Source organism: Macaca nemestrina, chromosome 1, assembly GCF_043159975.1.
Source record: "Macaca nemestrina isolate mMacNem1 chromosome 1, mMacNem.hap1, whole genome shotgun sequence".
In the NCBI taxonomy this organism is placed as follows: Eukaryota; Metazoa; Chordata; class Mammalia; order Primates; family Cercopithecidae; genus Macaca; species Macaca nemestrina.
In genome coordinates this window covers 183,526,145-183,546,077 of record NC_092125.1, presented here as the reverse complement: position 1 = coordinate 183,546,077, position 19,933 = coordinate 183,526,145, and the positions used below count along the sequence as shown (strand labels likewise).

Sequence of the window (19,933 nt, the reverse complement as noted above, 5' to 3'; positions counted from 1 at the left end):
AGGAGTTAATGAGAAACATTTAGCCTAGTGATTATTAATAGGGATTTTTTGAGATAGGGTCTCACTCTGTCACCCAGACTGGAGTGCAGTGGTACAATCACAGCTCACTGGAGCCTCAACCTCCCAAGGTAATAGGGACTTTTGATCAAGACTGCCTGGATTCAAATCCTGGCTTTATCAGTTGTGACCTTGGGCAAATCACTTCCATTCCCTATGCCTCAACTTTTTCGTCTGTAAACTAGGGTTGTTGTGAGGATGTGATGGACCAATGAATATTAAGGATTTAAAACAGTTACTTGGCATATAAAGTGATAATGATCATCATCATTATTGTTATCATACAATATTAATTTGTGTCCTATTCTTCAAATATTTGTTGAGTGCCTGCCAGACACTGTTCTAGGTAATGGTGATTACAGTGACTAAGACAAGTCCTTGCCTTTATGGAGCTTTCATTTTAGAGGGAGAAGACAGAGAATAGAGTAAGTAATAAGTAGATCATGGCATAGTAATTAATGTGTGCCTGTAATCCCAGCTACACAGGAGGCTAAGGTGGGAGGATCACTTGAGCCCAGGAGTTTGAAGCTGCAGTAAGCTGTGAACATAGCACTGCACTCCAGCCTAAAAGTAGATATTATATATTATGTGGTGGTTTTTTTTTTTGTTTTTTGTTTTTTGTTTTTGAGACAGAGTCTCACTCTGTTGTCCAGGCTGGAGTGCACTGGCACCATCTCGGCTCACTGCAAGCTCTGCCTCCCGGGTTCACGCCATTCTCCTGCCTCAGCCTCCCAAGTAGCTAGGACTACAGGCACCCGCCACCACACCTGGCTAATTTTTTGTAATTTTAGTAGAGATGGGGTTTCACCGTATGTGGTGTTTTATAATTTCACATAGTGAAATGCTGTTTGAAAAATAAGAGATGCTAGACACTGTGAGTCTCTGTTTGTGGGCACACAGTGAGGCCACAATAGTTCAGTCAGTGCCTTGCTTCTGCTTGATGAGCTGGAACAGTCAATGCCCTACTCTGAAAGGCTGAGCTTCATATGTCCAACTACTACTCTTGGAGACAGGCTTGCCTGACCTGCATTTGGTGTAAGGTAGTCATCCGTGGAATGATTGGACAATTGGACTGAGATGTCTGAGCCTCAGGAAAACTTAACATAGAGAACTCATAAAGAGGCCAGGGGTCCCAGCCTTTGAAGAGAGGTCCTATTCTATTTCCCTATATTAGACTGTGAAATAGGATAAACATTCCAGGAGGGTCAGGAGGAGGATTTGGCCAATCATTCAGTTAAGGACAGGGTCAGCCAGAATGTCTTCTCAAGTAAGGCTATTAAGATCTCCTGATAGCTCCTTGCAGGAGCCTGAACCTAGAAGGTGGTATAGTCATTGGCATTATGATAGGATTCTACCTTTCCATGAGTATTCTGCTGATTAAGAGCATCTTAGGGGTCTGCAAAATGGGGTGTTTTTTCCTTCACTTACTTGTAGTGGGGTCTTGGTAAAGTCATTAACTTGTCTGAGCCTCAGTTTCCTTATCTGTAAAAATGGACTAATAATACCTTCCTCCAAAGTTTGTTTAGAAGATGAACTAATTAACATGTATAAAGAACCTGATTCAGTGCCTGGCATATAGTAGGCATCTAATAAAGGAGGATTTTTAAAATAAGTTCAGTCCCTCTAGGGTGTGCATTTTAGGTATTGGTAATTTATTTCAGGGCTCATAGGGAGAGAAGATTTAGACTGAAAAGTGAGAGCTACTTCCCATTCTATAACTTTCAAAAAAGTGAGCAGATAATCTCAAAACTAAAGATATGTCATCTCAGAAAGAACTGTGAAGAAGATTAGATTTGCTGTAAATCAGTATGATTGAGACTAGTCTCTGTCAAACAACTGTGTTGGCCCCATCCTCTTGGTGTCACAGGCTCTTAGAGGCCTGGGGCTCTGTGAAGAAATGCACTTGGTTAAAAGGGCTCTGGAGTCTTAAATCCTGAGTCCAATTCTTTCTAGTAATAAGTTAGAATATTTACTTTTTAATGGGGGATGAAGGGGGTGGGTGATTTGATTATTTTCATAGGTCAAAAATTTCAAGGAAGGACTCCTATGCTAACTGGAATTATACATAAACCTAACTGATGGTCTGGTGAGAGCAACTGGAAAGCACTAGTTTTAGAATGTAGACATAAACCTTTATGTATTGTATCTCCTCACTCCATTGTATATACTATTATATAAAAATTAAAGATTAAAATTAAACTTTTAAATTTCACTGATTAAAATTAATTTACCTGATTAAAATTAAGATTGAAGATAAAGAGAGAAAAAAGCACAGTTTATTCTCATCCCAAAGCTCCTTTGTTTTCATTAGCAATGTGTAGACTTGAAATTACTTTAAAAGCAAAACAAAACTCCCCCATCAAACACATTTAAGAATAAAAGAATGATTTTCCAAATATTTGTCAGTGCACTTTTTGTACAGGGCACTGGATGAAACTCTAAATATTTTTTTCCTCTGTGGTTAGTAGCATGTGAGTATTGTGATTCACCCAGAATTAATTTGACCCCCTTTGTCACTAGTTCACATTTGTTTTAATATTGATGGCTGCACTCATCTAAAATAAACAGAGCAGGAAGAGTAAGAGAACGCTTTTAAAAAAGCATTTTAAAATAAAGAATTACCAGTTCCTCTTATGATTATCTCAGTATGCTGAGAAAGAAGCCTGCTGGGTTGGAGATAAGGATGTCTCCTCCTATGTCCCCGTGTGCTCTGCCTCTAAAGTCTCCTAGCACCCTGCACCTACCTGCCTTTGAAACCTGATCCATTCAGCAGGCATTGGTTGAATTCCCCATGTACTGCATGCTGGGAGTAAGAAGTCAACCAAAATTCAGGCCCTGTTTTCAAGGCATTCCCTGTCAGTGGGGAGACAGGCAGGTAAAAAGTGACTCAATATAGGATGGTGAGTACCAGGACAGAGGAGAGAGAGGAGTTGTCTGAGACTATGTAGGTCAGGGAGGTGGACTCCAGGGAGTCTTGCAAAATGGCAGGGTAATTTAGATGGTGATGGTGAAAGCATTTCAACGGCCACATATGCAAAGACATGGAAGGGACATACTGCCAAAGGCATTCAGATTCTGGTGCTTGCCTCACTGCATCTGGAACTTTGTTTTCAAATGTCTACTAACTTTCCAAGACTGAATTCCTAGAGGGCAGTGATGAAGTGCCATGGAACTCAGTTATCCAACAACAATAATAGATTTAATCTTTGCCACATTCCTGTGAACCACATTTCTGTGACGCCTATAACATTATCCTATTGATATGCCCCAAGTTACACTTGGAAAACTGAGACACAGAATAGTTAAGTAACTTGTCCAAGGTCACACAGCTAAACAGGAATTTAAACCTGGGCAGTCAAGCTCTAGTGACTCTGTTCTTAACTATTATGCTATGCAATTGATATTTAATAAATGTTTGAATTGATGTTAATTGAATGGATGTAGAAGTGATTACGTGATAATTTATCTATTCACTTATTTAAAAGAAATAACATGCCAGGCATGCCCAGGTCTAATAGTTGTTGCAGGAAAATGTTGAGTCCCTGATGACTTTGGCTTTGTAACTTACAGAAACTCTTACGGGTAGAAATGTTCTGCAGGACTGTGAATCTCAAGATGGTATGCAGACTTTAGCCAAATTCAGACTCAGCATGAAAATGAAATATGAGTTTAGGCCTGAAACAGAGGAGATCTAATTTCCTTTGTGGAGATGAAGAAGCAAAGGCTGTAAAGATGGCCTTACTTGGAAAATGGAAGGCCCTAGGTTTTGAAAATAGGCTCTTGGGATAGTTTGAAGGAAGTTGAGGAAAACAATAATGATAAGGGCAATATAGCTTTAAAAGAATGAATTCCCTCCTACTTTTGCATTGATTCTGAAGAGGAGAGGTAAGAGAGGTTTATGGTGAGAGCGAAGTGGTGATGAACAGGCAAGGAAAGCTAATTTGGCTATAGAAAGCAGGTGAGGACCTAGAGAGTCATCCATTTATTCACTTATTCTACCAGCAAAATCAGGAGCTCTGCACCGGTCCCTGGGATTACAGATGAATCAAACACAGTTCCAGTCCTCAAGTTGCTCACAGTCCAGTGATAGAGAAAGACAGGAGGCTGGAGAGTTTCAATGCTGTGTGGCACATGTCCGTAATGGAAATGTGTATGAGGGACAGAGGTAAGAGCCATTAAGGGGGATGGGCAAGGGTCATGTTAGGTCTGAAGGCAGAGAGAGGAGGGCTTTCCAGGCCAAGGGAGTGTTTATGTGCAGAGGGTGGCACAGGAGAGAACACAGTGTGTTCTGGTTTGTCATTGCTGGCTGCAGAAGGCTACAGAAGGCTGTGGCCTGGAATGTGCATTCCAGGGCTTATGGAACTTGTAGTGGGTAAAGAAGGAAGATGGGAGTCACTGACCGGAAGATGTCAGTTCAGATCCAGGCCCTGCACCATGTGAATAGAGGCTAGTTAGCTTTACCTTCCATTTGCTCCTTAACCCTTAGTTTGCTCACCTGTAAATTGCAAGTGATGGCAAAGGAAGACTCCACCCATCTCTCAGATTCTTCGTGAAAATTAAGTGGGGTGGTGAATGTGAATGTACTTACAAAATCCTCTGAGTCCAGCATGTAATTTAATTATTATAAAATTAATTATTATAAAAAATTATTATTTTGTAAGTGAGGGTTTTGTAAGGGCTTTGTAAGAGTCTCATTTCTTCAGGGGTAATAACACTTGCTCTGTTATCTCTACACTTCCCATCACACCTTTCTGACTGTGCCCTGGAAAAATGCTCTTGAAGTACATTCTGTCAGTTTAGCTGCTTCTTGAGGTATACAGGAAGAAAGGAGCAGTCCAAGTAGAGGATGGACCAAAAACAACCCTGCTCTTCCACCCTGAGTTTCCTTGCGGAAAACCGGAAAAGCCCTCAGCTGTCAGTATGCAGAGTGCACTGTGGCAGTGATCTGAAATTTCCTATGAAAACATGATGGTTTTCCTTGTAGGAAATCAGAAACCCTAATGACTGCTTATTTACATTTGAAGTACCTAACTTGAGCCATTCACAATGGACGGCTTTTTGAAAGAGCAAAATATACCAGAAATTGTGTCTGTATCAAAAATGGTACTTTCATTATTTCTTTTTTAGAATCCACGTAGCCCCTTCCCCTTTGCTATGTATTTTCTGGTTTGGCATTATTGTGAGAGCTTATTAGTGAATGTTTGTGGAACATTGTGAAGATGAAAGGAATAGCTATTGGCATAGGTGATGAGTAGTAATGTTTTTAAGTATACTTTTCTATTTCAGAAATTAAATTCCAAGGATAAATCTTACCCAGCTCTTAGATTAATCAACTTTGCCACCTGCAGCACATTTTAATGGGCACATATTTCAGAATGTTACCTTTTGGACAAGGAAAGGGAACATGTACTGAGTGCTTACTGTGTACTGAGCTCTGAACCAGGTCTCTTCAGATTTGTTGTTTTTAATCCTCACAGCAACCCTGCAAGGCAGATAGAATTGTTCGCATTTTTCAAATGAGTACATTTAAATTGCACTGCAGAGAGTCTCAACTGGCTAAACCAAGGTCAAGGCTGGTGGTGGATTTCCAACCCAAGTCAGATCACCTCCAGATCTCATGCTTTTTCCATTATACCATGTAGAATTTTGAATAATGATCTTTCCTGTAACACCCATTTGTTGGATAGTATTTACTGACGAATAAATAGCAGATACACAGGCTAGTTGATTTTAATAGGATTAGATAATTTACATTCTCTAATACTGGGTTGCATTTCATAGTGATAGGAAAAGTCCTCAGACTTAGAATTGAAGAGAGGGCACGAATTTGGTTTTAGCCTTGGGTTCAAGTTGCAATCCTGGTTAAGTGACAGTGGACACTGCCTGAAGCCTCGTTTCTCCATCATGTGTAGAGTGACAGCACTTCTACATCTGTAAATGAGAGGAATGACAACACCCACTTCTCAAAGTTGTGTGAGAATTAAGTGAAGTGATGTATGTAAAGACACCTCTCACCATTTCTTCTTAGTGTTGGAAGGAGTTAATGATAATTACTTGCCTAAATATTTTCCTGTGTAACCCAAAGCACTTTTTAATCAGCATTATAACAGGATTTCCCTTTACTGAGTGTTTGTCATATTCCAGGCACTTTGTATGTATTTTTCCGTTACTACATTTATGACATTAGACAGTAATTTCTTATTTACTTATTTATTTACTTCCTTGCAGGCAGGAATTCTTTCTCCTTCGTATCCCTGACGTTCAGCATAATGGTTTCTGGCCCATCGAAGGAACTCATTAATGTTAGGGAATTTAGCTTGGCTTTTGTTCCTTCTTTTGAGAGCCAACTTCAGTTTGGGGGAGGGGCTGTTCCAATGAAGTACTATATTAACATCTTTAAATTGTGGCTCATAACTTGCGTTCAAATATATACCTGTAACTAAAGAAATTTTAGATTGCTCTAATTGACAATGGATGATTCTGAATATGTGTTAACATTTTACTTTTTAAAAAGGTAAATTTCTGGGATAAAAATAATATATTGAGTTGCAAAAGTTTACCAAACAAATTTTCTTTGTATCTGTGATTCAAAGGACAAGCTTACCCTACTCAAAGAAGTAATATTTTAGTTTCAAAATACAGGTATTATATCCGTTTGATAATTATACATGATAATATACTTGTATCATATACTAAATATTCTTTGGGACATAGTAAATTAATTCTAAAAGAGCCTTATCTGAGAATTGTAGATTATGCAGCTTGAATTATAATACAAATGTGATTTTTGAAATTTTATTATGGCTTTTTTATAATTTAAAAGTTTTATTTTTGATTTTTAAAAATGCCAACTTGACTTTTGCCCATTAGTGAGTGTGACCTTTCAAAAGCGTATTTTGAAAAGGCAAAAGATTGTGAAGACAGAAATACTAACCATTATTCTCTTATAATCTAAAATTATGTTTTTATGTGGCAAATCATAAAAATACATACAGTAGGAGTTTTTTTAAAAATAGAACAATGGGCCGGGCACGGTGGCTCACGCCTGTGATTCTAGCACTTTGGGAGGCCGAGGCTGGGGGATCACAAGGTCAAGAGACTGAGACCATCCTAGCTAACATGGTGAAACCCTGTCTCTATGGCAAATACAAAAAAATGAGCCGGGCGTGGTGGCACGCGCCTACAGTCCCAGCTGCTTGGGAGGCTGACGCAGGAGAATCATTTGAACCCGGGAGGCAGCGGTTTCAGTGAGCAGAGATCACGCCACTGCACTCCAGCCTGGGGACAGAGCGAGACTCTGTCTCAAAACAAACAAACAAAAAAATAACAAACCTGCACATTATGCACATATACCCTAGAACTTAAAGTATAATAATAATAATTTAAAAATTTTTTTTAAAAAGTAGAACAATGAAGAAAGTGAAGTTAAGGGAAACTAAGAGGATTTTAAAAAGATAAATTCAGAGGTAAAATTCATGTTTGAAAAAAAACCAGAAGTTTGCAGTGAGGGCCTATGCTCTTTACACACAGAAAGCTATAGATTTGGCACCCATTTTCCCAATATTGAAAACAAAAGCAAACCCATCACACAGAGAACAGAGAATATTAGTGGTTCAATGTCATAAAAAGTGCTTGCCTCAGAGCAGACATAAGTATTCTGATACTTGTGATTTCTGGATTTTGTTTGTTTTTTCCATTTTTACTTTGCTTGCTTCTTGTTCATGATATTTTTAATCGATATGTATTAGAAGAATGTTCAAATGCAAGAAAGAGAGAGAGAGAAGCTTAAAAAGCATGGTATGGAATGCCGCTTGACAGTGTCATACATTCACAAGATGTCCTTGAAGATGGAGCACAGAACAGAGATCAGGGAAATTTTGGCAGCTGCAGTTGGGAAAATAAATGGCTGTTGTGTGATTGGGCAGATCCTGAAAGCAGACTCCTGCTCAAACCATGTAATTAAGAAAAGTGGGAGCTTTTGTCCAAGTGCAAAATGTTCATAATATCAGAGTTTGTCAGCAGGAGCTTTTAGAACGGATCAGTACTTTTCACTCCCTGATCCAGGGAATGGTTTTCTTATAAATCATCTTCTCTCCTTGCTGTCCTCATGAAGGTTGCTGCCAGGCGATAGGCAGACTTAAGATTGTAACCTTGCTAATTCACAGTGATTTAGGTGAAGGGGAGACTGAACCAGAGACGGTTTCTAGAAATGTGATTTTTATTCATTTGGGCCCCCATGTGTACTCTAATGTAGAAACAAACAGAGTGTGTCCAAGGAAAGATCCTACAGGATAGCTCTCGGGAGGAGATGGAATCATTTTTAATACTGTGGCTCCAAACTGGTTTGAAGCACTTGACATTTTCTTTCTTTTTTAAAAAACTACTTCCTTTCAGATTATAAAACTACTGTATTCTCATTGTAAAAACAAAACAGTTGACAAAGATGGAGAAAAGTGTGACAATCACCTGTAATTCCGCCACTTACTGTTAGTGTTTTTTATTTTTCCCTCCTACTCTGTACTTGTTTATATAATTGAGATAATCAATCTTTTATTTCACTTCTTTTTCTACATTGATCATATACATTTTCTCACATTGTAAAAACCCATTATAAACATAACTGTAACAATTGCAGAATACTATATCAAAAAACTGCACAGTGAGTTATTTAGCCATCCCCCTTGTTAGACCCTTGGGCTGTTCCCGTTTTTCTCACTCCTCTTAATATACCTCATTGTGTATACTTTTGGTCTGCAGAATTTGGGATTCTTTTCTGAGTTTCAAAATGGACCAGCAGGTCCAAGAATATGAACATAAGAAGAGATGTGCCAATTTCTCCTTCCACCCCTACTTATGAGAAAGACTATTTCACTGCATCTTAGAACTTGACAGTTGCAAACCTTAAATTTCTAGTTTCCATGTAAACATGTTGCCCACAAATAATTCGAAGGCATACTTTTCCTCACCCAGGCCTGAATTCTCACCATCATTGATTTGGTGGAGTCCAGTTTTACTCCTGCCCCGGCTACCTTCCAAGGGAATGTCTGGGGGCAATGGTATCCAACTGGCCCTCAGAGGAAGTTTGAGGGATAAAGTTCTCCTGTCAAGTCAAAAAGTTCTTTTTTTCTAACGTATATCTAAGAAAAAAAAGAAAGAAAGAAAAGAAAGAAAGAAAGAAAAGAAAGAAAGAAAGAAAGAAAGAAAGAAAGAAAGAAAGAAAGAAAGAAAGAAAGAAAGAAAGAAAGAAAGAAAGAAAGAAAGAAAAGGAAAGAAGGAAGGAAAGAAGGAAGGAAAGAAGGAAAGAAGGAGAAAGAAAGAAAGGCAGGCAGGCAGGCAGGCAGGCAGGCAAGCAGTGAAGGGAGTAATTCACAATAAACTTTCAAGTGTGATAAAGTAATTTTCAGATTTAAAACTACTCTATCAGAATGACATTCAGGATATTTTCATGAATGAACATGTAGCTATATGTGGCTGTATGAATTGTCCTTGAGTATAATTTATCATGGCCTGTTATGTATTTAGATATGCATTGAGGTGCTAAGAACCCTTTTATTTCACTTTTTATCTTTATCTTCAGAATGACTTAATCTTTTGAATTGCACAATTAGAAGAGCCGTTGACATTATACAATTTCTCTTAAAAAGAACAAGACTTCTACACAGATTTTTCTAGAGACAAACTCCCTGTACTCCCTTTTACTCCTCCCCTCTTCCTCACCCTGGCTAAGTTAAGAAAACAAGTGTTAATTTTCAAAATAAAATATATTTATATGTAGATTTCTGAAGAATTTAATCTGAGTGTGCATAAAACTTAATTTCAGAGATGTGACCTAATGCTTTAGATCATGGTACATATGTAGAATAGCACATTGCTGTTTACAGCTAAACCTCAAGAGTTTGCTACGACTGAGCCACTAGCCAGGCATTTTATAAATATACAATACTAATGTTTACATGAATTGTGCCATTGGCTATTGTTTATGCATTTAATTGGGAAGATAAGTCTGCCTTAATCAGTTTGTGGGCAGTTTTTCAAAAGATTCATTAATTATGAGAAAGACTGTTCTTTATGTGGAAGATGAAGATAACGTATTTCCCATCACAGCTGGTTCCCATCCCAACAGGTATCCAGAGATTATTATTAGGCATTTTAGTTATTTTGTCCACATTAAACCTTCAGAGTTCAGAGGGACTTAGGGAGCAGAATGGGAAGGAATTGTTTTCCAATCGATTTTTTTTTATTAGAGCTGATATTTTTGCAGGAAAGCTGAGCTTGCCCACAAAATTGTATTTTTATTAAAGTGCAAACATTTTTGTTTTTCAAATCTGACTTAAACAACGAAAGCTTATTGAAAGTGTGATACTGTATTTATTTATTTACTGGCCATTTTGGAAAAGAGAACTGAATTGTGGGGCATGAAGGGAAGGTTCCCTCATCTTTATAATGTACTGAATGATCAAGCTGTCCCTCAGCTCTGGATAGTTTGCTATAAAAGTTGGTTAAAACCACATACCCAGGGGTCTTATCAGAACTGCATCAGGATGGACACACCAGGAAATCATCTTAGGCCCAAAATGAAGCTCTAACGAAACACTGTAAAATGTAAAGGAGGCCAGTATTTATTAAGGAGGGGAAATGTGTGTGATGTGTCTGGGGAAGGAGATTAAAACTTGGATTTCTATGAATTTGAGAATGATGCCTATGAGAAATTAAATTTTGATTATGCTTTTCATATCCATGCTGGCCCTGCTATTTTAAGTATTAATGCCTCTTGTTCTCTCCAGTGGCTGCTGATTTTTTAAAAGGCCTGACTACCACCACTGAGAATACTTTTGGCATGCCTGGTGTTCATCTCCAGAGCAGAAGATGCTGTTTGAAAGAAGGGATGCCTCACGCTTACCTCATTGTTACAAATATAACTTCCTTTTAGATTATAAAGCGCTATATTCTCATTGTAGAAACAAAACAAAGAGTTGACAAATAAACAAGTCATTTGTTTAGGATGTAGGCATTTATACCAGGAATAGGACTGTCAGTTCAGTATCAAAACAGGTAGGATTAGTCTGAGTATATATGATTTATATGCTTTTGCTGAAGAGGGGATGTCATTTGAAGAAACTCTGAAGGGGACTGCTTAAAAGAAAGGGATATACAAGTGATTTTAATGAATTATTTGTTTGCCTGCCCTCCTCCCAGCTTGAACTCTCTACAGGTAGGGACCAAATTATTTTTGTTTTCCCACCTTCTAGAAGAATGTCTTGGCTTACAATAGCATTCAATAAACTTGTGTTGAATTGAATACACTTGTTTTAAGGATATGCTGAGAATTTATTACCACATAACTTCCCAGAGTAAATAGGTCTTTCAGGTTATTTGTGCATCTGCCCAAAGGTATTATTAAGCTGTCAGCATGTGTTTCTTGGATGGAATTAAATATTTTTTTCCAGAGTTTTCTAGTTACCTTCTGGTAGAATCTACAGAAGCATGGTATGAATGGTTTTGGGGAATATGAGTGCAGTCTTTAACCACAGTCCCCTAGTCCAGTGGTCTTTGTGAGCCATCACCTGTAATTTGGTTGGAAGGGTGGTATTTCCAAGTTCCCTTTTCCTAGAGTTATCAGATCGTCAGTCTCAGCCCCTCCTCTTGGGTCCCATTAATAACATATGTCTCCTTCACAGTTGAATCATGACCAGGAAAGTGTTGCATTTCCAAAAAAATATTAACCTGAAGGGACTTGAGCAAATTAAAGCCTCTTGAAAAGAAGGAAGGGAGAGAATAGATTTTATGAGCTGATCTAAGACACTTTAAAGAAATATGAAATTGGGGGGTTGTAAGGAATTTGACAAAAAAAATAATGTCTGTCTTCAGGAACACAGAGCCTGCTGTGTAATTTTCTAACTTTGGGAATTTGTTTTTCAGGCTTGGAAAGGCGGGTGAGACGCAATAGTCTGGGCTCCTGCATCCACCAGAGTCTAACATACTGCATGTCAGAATTTTACGAGGGTTAAGTGGGAAATGCCTACAAAGAGAATTAGGACTTTTATTTTTGTTCTCATTAATAATTTAAATCTATTTCTTTAATGGTTCAATTCAGTGACTGCCCTTGGTAAACATTATTCTTCATGCACCTGGGAGAGCTTGTTCTATTACATAAGGGTTAGCTTTATATGTATATTTTCAAAAATCCTTCCAGCATGGTAAAAGAAAACACCTTTACATACTCATTAAGGGAGAAGGGAAGGGAGAAGGGAAGGGAAGGGAAGGGAAGGGAAGGGAAGGGAAAAAATTTTAAGGGAGCTTTAAATATATTTTTAGTACATCCATACACTTTTCGATTTTAGAATAGTCTTGCCTAATATACGTTAAAGATTTTCCTGGTCACAGGACATGCTGCTGTCTGTCCTCTGACATGTGGACCCTTCATCGATAAATATTTGTTTGATTAGTAAATTAATGAATTCTGAGAGCAAGAAATCATATGAAAAGAGTGATTTGGGGAGGAAGGAAATGTTTTACTTTTGATTAATTGCTGATCAGCTTTTCTTGTCTAACTCCCAACCTAGTTTCTTAGGTATTGGTTTTTATCTTTCTCCTTGTTCTCTTCTAATAATATTAGCATCAGTCACCACTAGCATCTGTGGAGGGATTACCATGCCAGGAATAGTGCTGAGTGTTCCATGTACATTATCTCACTGAGTCCTTTTTATACCGGTAAGAGCAAAGGCTGCCCTGAACCACCAGGTTCTATTCTTTTCCTTTTGACTCATTAAATAGGGCTGAGATGAAGGTGTGGAGGGGCCGAGTGAAGATGATAGACACTATATGCTGCCAACATACTTAATTAACAGCTCTCAGCCACCTTGGTGTGAGGTAGGTAATGGGTAGAGGTTAAGTCAGTGGAAGGGCTGGGGTAAGGCTGTATTCTAAACTTTTCTACCAAGAAGTGAAGGAGTGCTAGTCTACACAGAAGTGCTCCAAAAATGCTGCAGGCTTGAATGGGAAGGAGCAGTTTGGGAACATTCAATCTGGAGATAATAGATTGGCTTTAGTGAACGTAAAATGCTGTATGCATGAACATTTTTCTGAGCACGTAGGGCCAAGGCATTCAATAGGTTTTCTGAGGATATAGGGCCAAGGTATTCAATAGTAGACCCATGCCAGCCAAAGGTTTAACCCTCCTGCCTGAATGAGTGCTTTTTTTTTTTTTTTTTTTTTTTTTTTGAGGTGGAGTCTCACTCTGTTGCACAGGTTGGCGTGCAGTGGCATGGTCTCGGCTCACTGCAACCACCGCCTTCCAGGTTCAAGTGGTTCTCCCCCTTCAGCCTCCCAAGCAGCTGGGATTACAGGCACAGGCACCCACCATGCCTGGCTAATTTTTGTATTTTTAGTAGAGATGGAGTTTCGCCATGTTGGCCAGGTTGGTCTCAAACTCCTGATCTCAGGTGATCCGCCCACCTCGGCCTCCCAAAGTGCTGAGAGTACAGGCATAAGCCACCACTCCCGGCTAATCAGTGCTTCTTAAAATCTGCATTTGACATAGAGATGGAAAGTAAAATGGTAGTTGCCAGGAACTGGGGAAACTAGGGGAATGGGGAGGTATTCTTTAATAGGTATATACTTTCAGATTTACAAGGTGACAAGAATTCTGGTGATGGCTGCAAAGCAATATGAATGTACTTAATACCACTGAACTCTACACTTTAAAACAATTTAGGTGGCAAATTTTGTTATGTGTGTTTTACCACAATTTTAAAAATTGAAAAAATATCTGCATTTGAAATAATATTTAAGCGTATGCCTGGCATATAATAGGTGCTCAATAGGTGACTGGTTGCTTATCTGTCCTGTTCTCTTTGGTTATCTGTAAAATGGGGATGATATTACTACTTTATTGGCTTTTACTTCACAGGGTTGTTTGAGGGATCCAGTAAGCTAATGGACATGTAAGGACTTTCATTCATTCTATAGTCCTTTATCTAGGACCTACCAATTGTTAGGCTTTGTTCTACATTCAGGAGATGCTGTAATAAACAAAACAGGTGTGATCTCTGTGCTGTGGACCTCAGAGTTCAGGTCATGAATTTTTATGAACTGTGAAGTGCTATACTCAGAAAAGTATGGAGGTAGACATGTGTCCACAGTCTGTTCAAGTGCATTTTTTTTTTCTTGAGACAGAGTCACTCTGTCTCCCAGGTTAGAGTGCAGTGGCACAATCTCAGCTCATTGCAGCCTCGATCTCTCAGATTCAAGCCATCCTCCCACCTCAGCCTCCCAAGTAGCTGGGACTACAGGCAAGCTGACCACCATGCCCAGCTACATTTATTTTTTGCATTTTGTAGAGACAAGGTCTCACTATGTTGTCCAGGCTGGTCTCAAACCCCTGGATTCAAGTGATCCTCCCACCACAGCCTCCCTGTTCAAATCCCTCCCTGGAATTATAGGCATGAGCCACCACGCCCTCCCTGTTCAAGTGCATTTCTATAATATGGCCACCCATTAGTCCTTGCCCAAGAGGACAAGTAAATCCTCATCCAAATGAACATGCCCATATTGTCACAAGAATACACAAGAGAGGTAATCTGTAGACCTGGGCTCCAATCCCATCTCTGACTCTTAACTAGCAGTGTGACCTTGGGCAAGTCATTTCCCTCTTCTGGTCCTCAGTTTCCTCCAGTTTAAAATGACAGGGTTGGGCTTCATGGTCCCTAATGTTCTCTCGTATCTGTTGCACATCCACAATGTGAACTCAAGAAGGGCCCACTCTTTGTCTTTGTTATCTCTGTATCCCCAGAGTCCAGCACAGATCTCGGCTCCATCTCTGTGTATCTAACATACCCAGATATAGCCATAGTGGAAATAAACCCTTTTTAAATGTGCGTATGACCTGACATATCCAGGAAGTAGTGTTACAGTTAACTTGGGTAGACAAAAGGAGCCTGAATTGTGTTGAGAGAGGTGGAAGAGAGGGGTGGTTTTTTATTTTCCAGGAGCAGGAGGCTGGCTGAGCCTCCACTCCTTACCTCCCCTCTGCAGAGATAAACGACCCTGGTGATGATCCAGCAGCTGCACATCTGAAGCCTTCCCTCTTGCTTTTGTTGTATATTTTGCAGAAAAGAGTGGTGGGAGGGGTGAGGTTAATGCGTTGAGTGTGAGTAATTAGTCATTCAAACCATCGACATTTACAATGACAGGATTTGAGTGCCTACGTTATTGTGCACCGCTCTAATAGTTTATCCCTGAAATTTTCTGCCTGTATAATGTTTCTTAAAATATATCACAGAAACATAAAAGATTTAATGTAGTGCTTTGTACAACCATTAGAGTTTGAAGTCAACTGAACCTCCTCAATGCTCTATCCTGGATGCTGACTGTAATTCTGTTCTTAATTGCTATTCAAATGAGGAAAGGAGGGCAAGTCAGGGGCTTGGAACCTGGTCAGCTGCAAAGTTGGCTGTGAGACCCACACAGAATGTTTCATTAAAGTACATATGCACACTTGAGTAACTGATATATTTATTTGCAATGAAAATTGTGCTGTTAGAATATCAAAGGCGTTAGCCTGAGGAATCAAGTGTTCTGATTTTCCCAGCCAGCCTCTGTACTTACTGGAGGATGTGCTTTCCAACAACACACATTTTTTTCTACCCCTAGTCTGTCCCTCTGTTTCCCAAGTAGAGAGTACAGGTGTCCTCTCTTTGAGATCTGTCGCATAACCTTAAAATGCTGTAGTTTCATATTCGTGCATTTAATATCTTTACATCTTGGCAACTTCTCTTATTTTCCAGGTAATGTTTTAAAATCCTCTTGGTTCATTCACATATCAGATTTGATTCTGAAGTGTTACATTTCTGATTTTTTTTTTCAGCCTGTGTTGCATCCTAAGATGCATCATTAAGACCCATGAGGGGTCTTATTATAGGATGTATATTAACACATTTAAAAATGTTTCTCAGTTTTCAGACTGTACATTTTTATTGAGAAAACTCTCTTTGTATGTGTCCATTTGTGTGTTTTCATCTGTTCCTTCTGGACACACAAAAGAATAACTGTGTAGCGTAGATGCAGAGCAAAGAGAGCTCCATCTACATTGGATGAGAATGACTTGGCCTAATTTTTAGATGTGGTCAGCTGAAGTAGCTCAGTAGTGAACATTGTATCTCATGACTCCTTTTAGAAGCTAGTGGGGACCAGTTGGGCTGTCTAATCTACAGATGGAACTCACCTCCAGGAGTCAACATAAATTAGGAAATCCACATAGAATGTAAGGAGAGCCACAAAGCTGATGGGGGGACTGAAATTATTTTGCTGCAGCCTTGTTACTTCATAGGCCTTCCTGGAACAGGTGGACCTGTGAGATGTTCACGTGGACAAGCGCTGGCCTTCACCACGTGTCTGAAAATGAAAATGAAAGATGAACCTGACTGTCAGGTGACCTTTAAGGGTTTTGGTCCCACAGAATCTCAGCATGAAATTCTTCCACATACTCCATCATTAGCACTAAATAAGCTGCCTTGGTGTGGGATATTTTCTAGGTGTTTGTCAGGCAGCTGAAAGAAGCGTAACCTGAAAAAGGTAGAGAACAGAGAAGGGTTTCTAAAGATTGTAGGGCTCGGGGGGGGGGGTTTGTCATTAAATCAAAGGTAGAGGTCGGGCCTCCTGAATGTATAAATTCTGATTTTTCATGTTCATTATCAAGTTGGCAGTGCTTCTTATGTTTGTTGCCTGGACACCTGACTCAGTGAAGCAGTGAGACAACACAGCAAATGGAGGCACTGCAAAGACTCAGAAGGCCCCACAGCTTGGCAGAACTGAAACCTGCCTCCTAGCCAGGAGTTGTGAGGATGCTCTATAATGCCATCTCCTTTAGCATGCCTCCTTCCCTGGGGCCCATCTCCCTGATTATTTTCCTGGACCCTTGCCTCGAAGGCAAAGCGGCTGAGTAGGCTTTGCTGGGTACAACTTCTATCAGTCCTGAGGGGAGCTTGATTTAAGATTCTTCTCAGAAGCTTTTGCTTTCTCCTTGCTGTCTGGACCAGCCTTCTAGAATCCTAAAGTTGACCTGAAGCCAAGAAGAAAATTCTGGTGATGGGAGAAGTGGAGCCACTTAAATTACTTACATGATGGTAAAGAATCTTAGATGCTCCCCATCTTTCTCAGTCTGCTTTATTTCCTTGGCTCCTCTTGAGGCTTTCATGTTTTCCTTTTTGTTTCGTTTATCATTTGTGACCTTCAGAAGATGAAAGAATTAGAGTAACACTCACCTACGTGGGGCATGATGAGGAATAATCGTTATGATGCCTCTGGGCCCTTTGTATTTTAGACATTTAATGTACATTATCTCTCATCCTGAAGATAACCCTGCATGGCAAGCATTTTATTCCAGTTTTGCCGAAGAGGAAACTGCGGCTCAGAGTATTGAAGTAACCTGCCTCAGATCACACGGCTAATAAGTGGTAAAACTAAGTTTTTTTTTTTTTCTTTTTTCAGATGGAGTTTCACTCCTGTTGCCCAGGCTGGAGTGCAGTGACTCAGTCTTGGCTCACTGCACCCTCTACCGCCCAGGTTCAAGTGATTCTCCTGCCTCAGCCTCCTGAGTAGCTGGGATTACAGGCATGCGCCACCACACACACACCTGGCTAATTTTGTATTTTCAGTAGAGACTGGGTTTCTCCATGTTGGTCAGGCTGGTCTTGAACTCCTGACCTCAGGTGATCCGCCCACCTCGGCCTCCCAAAGTGTTGGGATTACAGGCGTGAGCCACTGCACCTGGCCTAGAACTCGGAATTTAAATCACCTGTTGTCTTGACTCAAACACACATTCCATTTTTACTATGCCACTCTGCTTCAGATGAAAAAATAAACAAAAACAAAAACAAAAAATGGTTTCTGAACATTGATGAGGATGTGGAGCAACTGGAACTTTCATACTCTGCTGGTGGGAATATAAATGGATACAGCCACTTTGAAATACTGTTGGCAGTATCTACTGAAGCTGAATATACGTACACCCTATGACCCCAAAAATAGAATCCTGGGACTATCCCCAATAGAATATGTTTTTGTACCAAAGACATTTTTGTACCAAAAGACATATACATAATGCTCATAGCAGCATTATCTATAGTAGTTCAAAATTAGAAACAATCCAAATATTCATCAACAGATAAATAAAATGTAATATTTCCATACAATGGAAATTGCTATGGCAGTGGGAAGAACAGTGTATTGTTACATGTAACAGAGCAGATGACACTCCATACATGTGTGAAAAGGCACAAAAGAGTATGTGTTGTATGATTCCATGTATATAAAGGTGAAAAAAATAGGTAAAACAAATCTGTGGACTAGAGTTCAGAATAGTGGTTACCTTTGAGGGGTGAGGTAAATGACAGGAGTGAGAACCTGAGAAAGGCTTTTGGGGTGCCAGTCATGTTCTATATTGTGATCTGAAAGGTAGCTACCCAGTTGTGAATTGTGTTCTCTTTGTAAACATTCTTTGTATTGTACCCTTAAGATTCATACACTTTATTACATGTATGTTATAGTAAATGAAAATGCTTCCCCCCCAAATCCTCTGAGCAGGCAAATGGTAATAATAATGGAAGCTACTAGTTATCGGATGTCTGCTATGCCTTCATTTCCTCATCTGTAAGATGTAGAGAATATTAGAATATGCCTCATTGCCTTCTTGTGAGGAGACAATGAGAGAAGTCACATTGGATGATTGGCAGAGTAACTAATAAACATCAGTGACTGTGGTTATGTGCCCACCTCTGTTCTGATGTTTTACACAAGTCATATCACTGGATCGATCCTTACCGCTTTGCAAGACAGGTGGCATTGTTCCCATTTTTCAAATGAGAAAAATGAAGGCTCTTAGGGTTTAAGTTCCTTGCCCAAGGTCACACAGCTAGTAAGTGGCAGAGCATGATTTCATTTCCAAAGAGTTGATGATCAATTTCTGAGGAGATGGAAGCCATTTTATGATGGACAAATAGAGGATGGTGATAAGACAAAATGGAAAGTTGCAAATTATGGGCTGCGTTTGGGGCCAGGAAACCTGGGTGCAGGCCTGGACTTTGCCCTCATTTTTGTATGATAACAGAGAAGTAATTGGACATCTCTGGGCTTCATGTCCAATGTGAGAGTGTTGAGCTAGATTTTGTTCCCTTAAGCGCCTTCCGGCTCTGGAATTTTGCAATTCTCCATGTTTGTCATCCCATACAGGGCATCTTCATGACCTGACTTCATGAGCTTAAACTCATTTTTCTTATAAAACCCTATTCTAGCATCTTCTCAGAACTTTCCCTGAATCTCCCTATCCTGTAAGCAGAAGTAATTGCTTCTGTATTGCATGGTCATTGCCCTACACCAGCTGTTTACCTGTCTGTGTCCTCTATAGGCTATTAGCTCCTTGAAGATAAGGATTCATTCATTTCTTTATTCTCATGCATGCTGCCTAGAACATTCACACCAGCCAGAAATCTTTGTTTAATTAAATATTTTAATCAAGAGAAAGTCCTTTTTGAGTAAGATGTGAGTGGACAGCCTCAGGCGGTGCCGGACCTAAGGAAAACTTTGCCTCCATGTTTTTTGTTTTATTAGAGGTCTGGGAGAAACAATAACAGAATGGCTAGATTTAAAAAAAAAAAAAAAGACATTAGAGGACTTTGCAGCTACCTAGCATGTACCTATAAAAATCTAAAGTTTGATCAGTGATTAAGCATCAGTGAAAAATTTAAACCCTTCCCATATTGAACAACCCCACTTAATTTAATGTCATTTTATTTTATGAGATAGTTAATAAACAGGTACTGTATTTGATCTTGTGAGTGTAGCCCTCTATATTTAGCTTTTTCAGCTTTAATGGAACTAT

At 39.5% G+C, this 19,933-nt stretch overlaps 1 protein-coding gene across 19 annotated transcripts in view; it reads left to right on the top strand.

Annotated features, from left to right (window-relative positions):
• LOC105495017 (ELAV like RNA binding protein 4) overlaps positions 1–19,933 on the top strand; it is a 155,659-nt gene that overhangs the window by 77,723 nt on the left and 58,003 nt on the right. For 3 of the 19 annotated variants that reach the window (XM_024797008.2, XM_024797006.2, XM_024797004.2), the window contains exon 2: positions 17,094–17,180. The exons of 15 other annotated variants lie outside the window; for them this stretch is intronic. In XM_024797008.2, the coding sequence (XP_024652776.1) occupies positions 17,175–17,180 (6 nt within the window). In that variant the 5' untranslated portion in view covers positions 17,094–17,174. Of the gene's footprint in view, positions 1–12,831; positions 12,928–17,093; positions 17,181–19,933 lie in introns of those variants that run through there. One more of the 19 variants, XM_011764147.3, reaches the window with a different exon arrangement.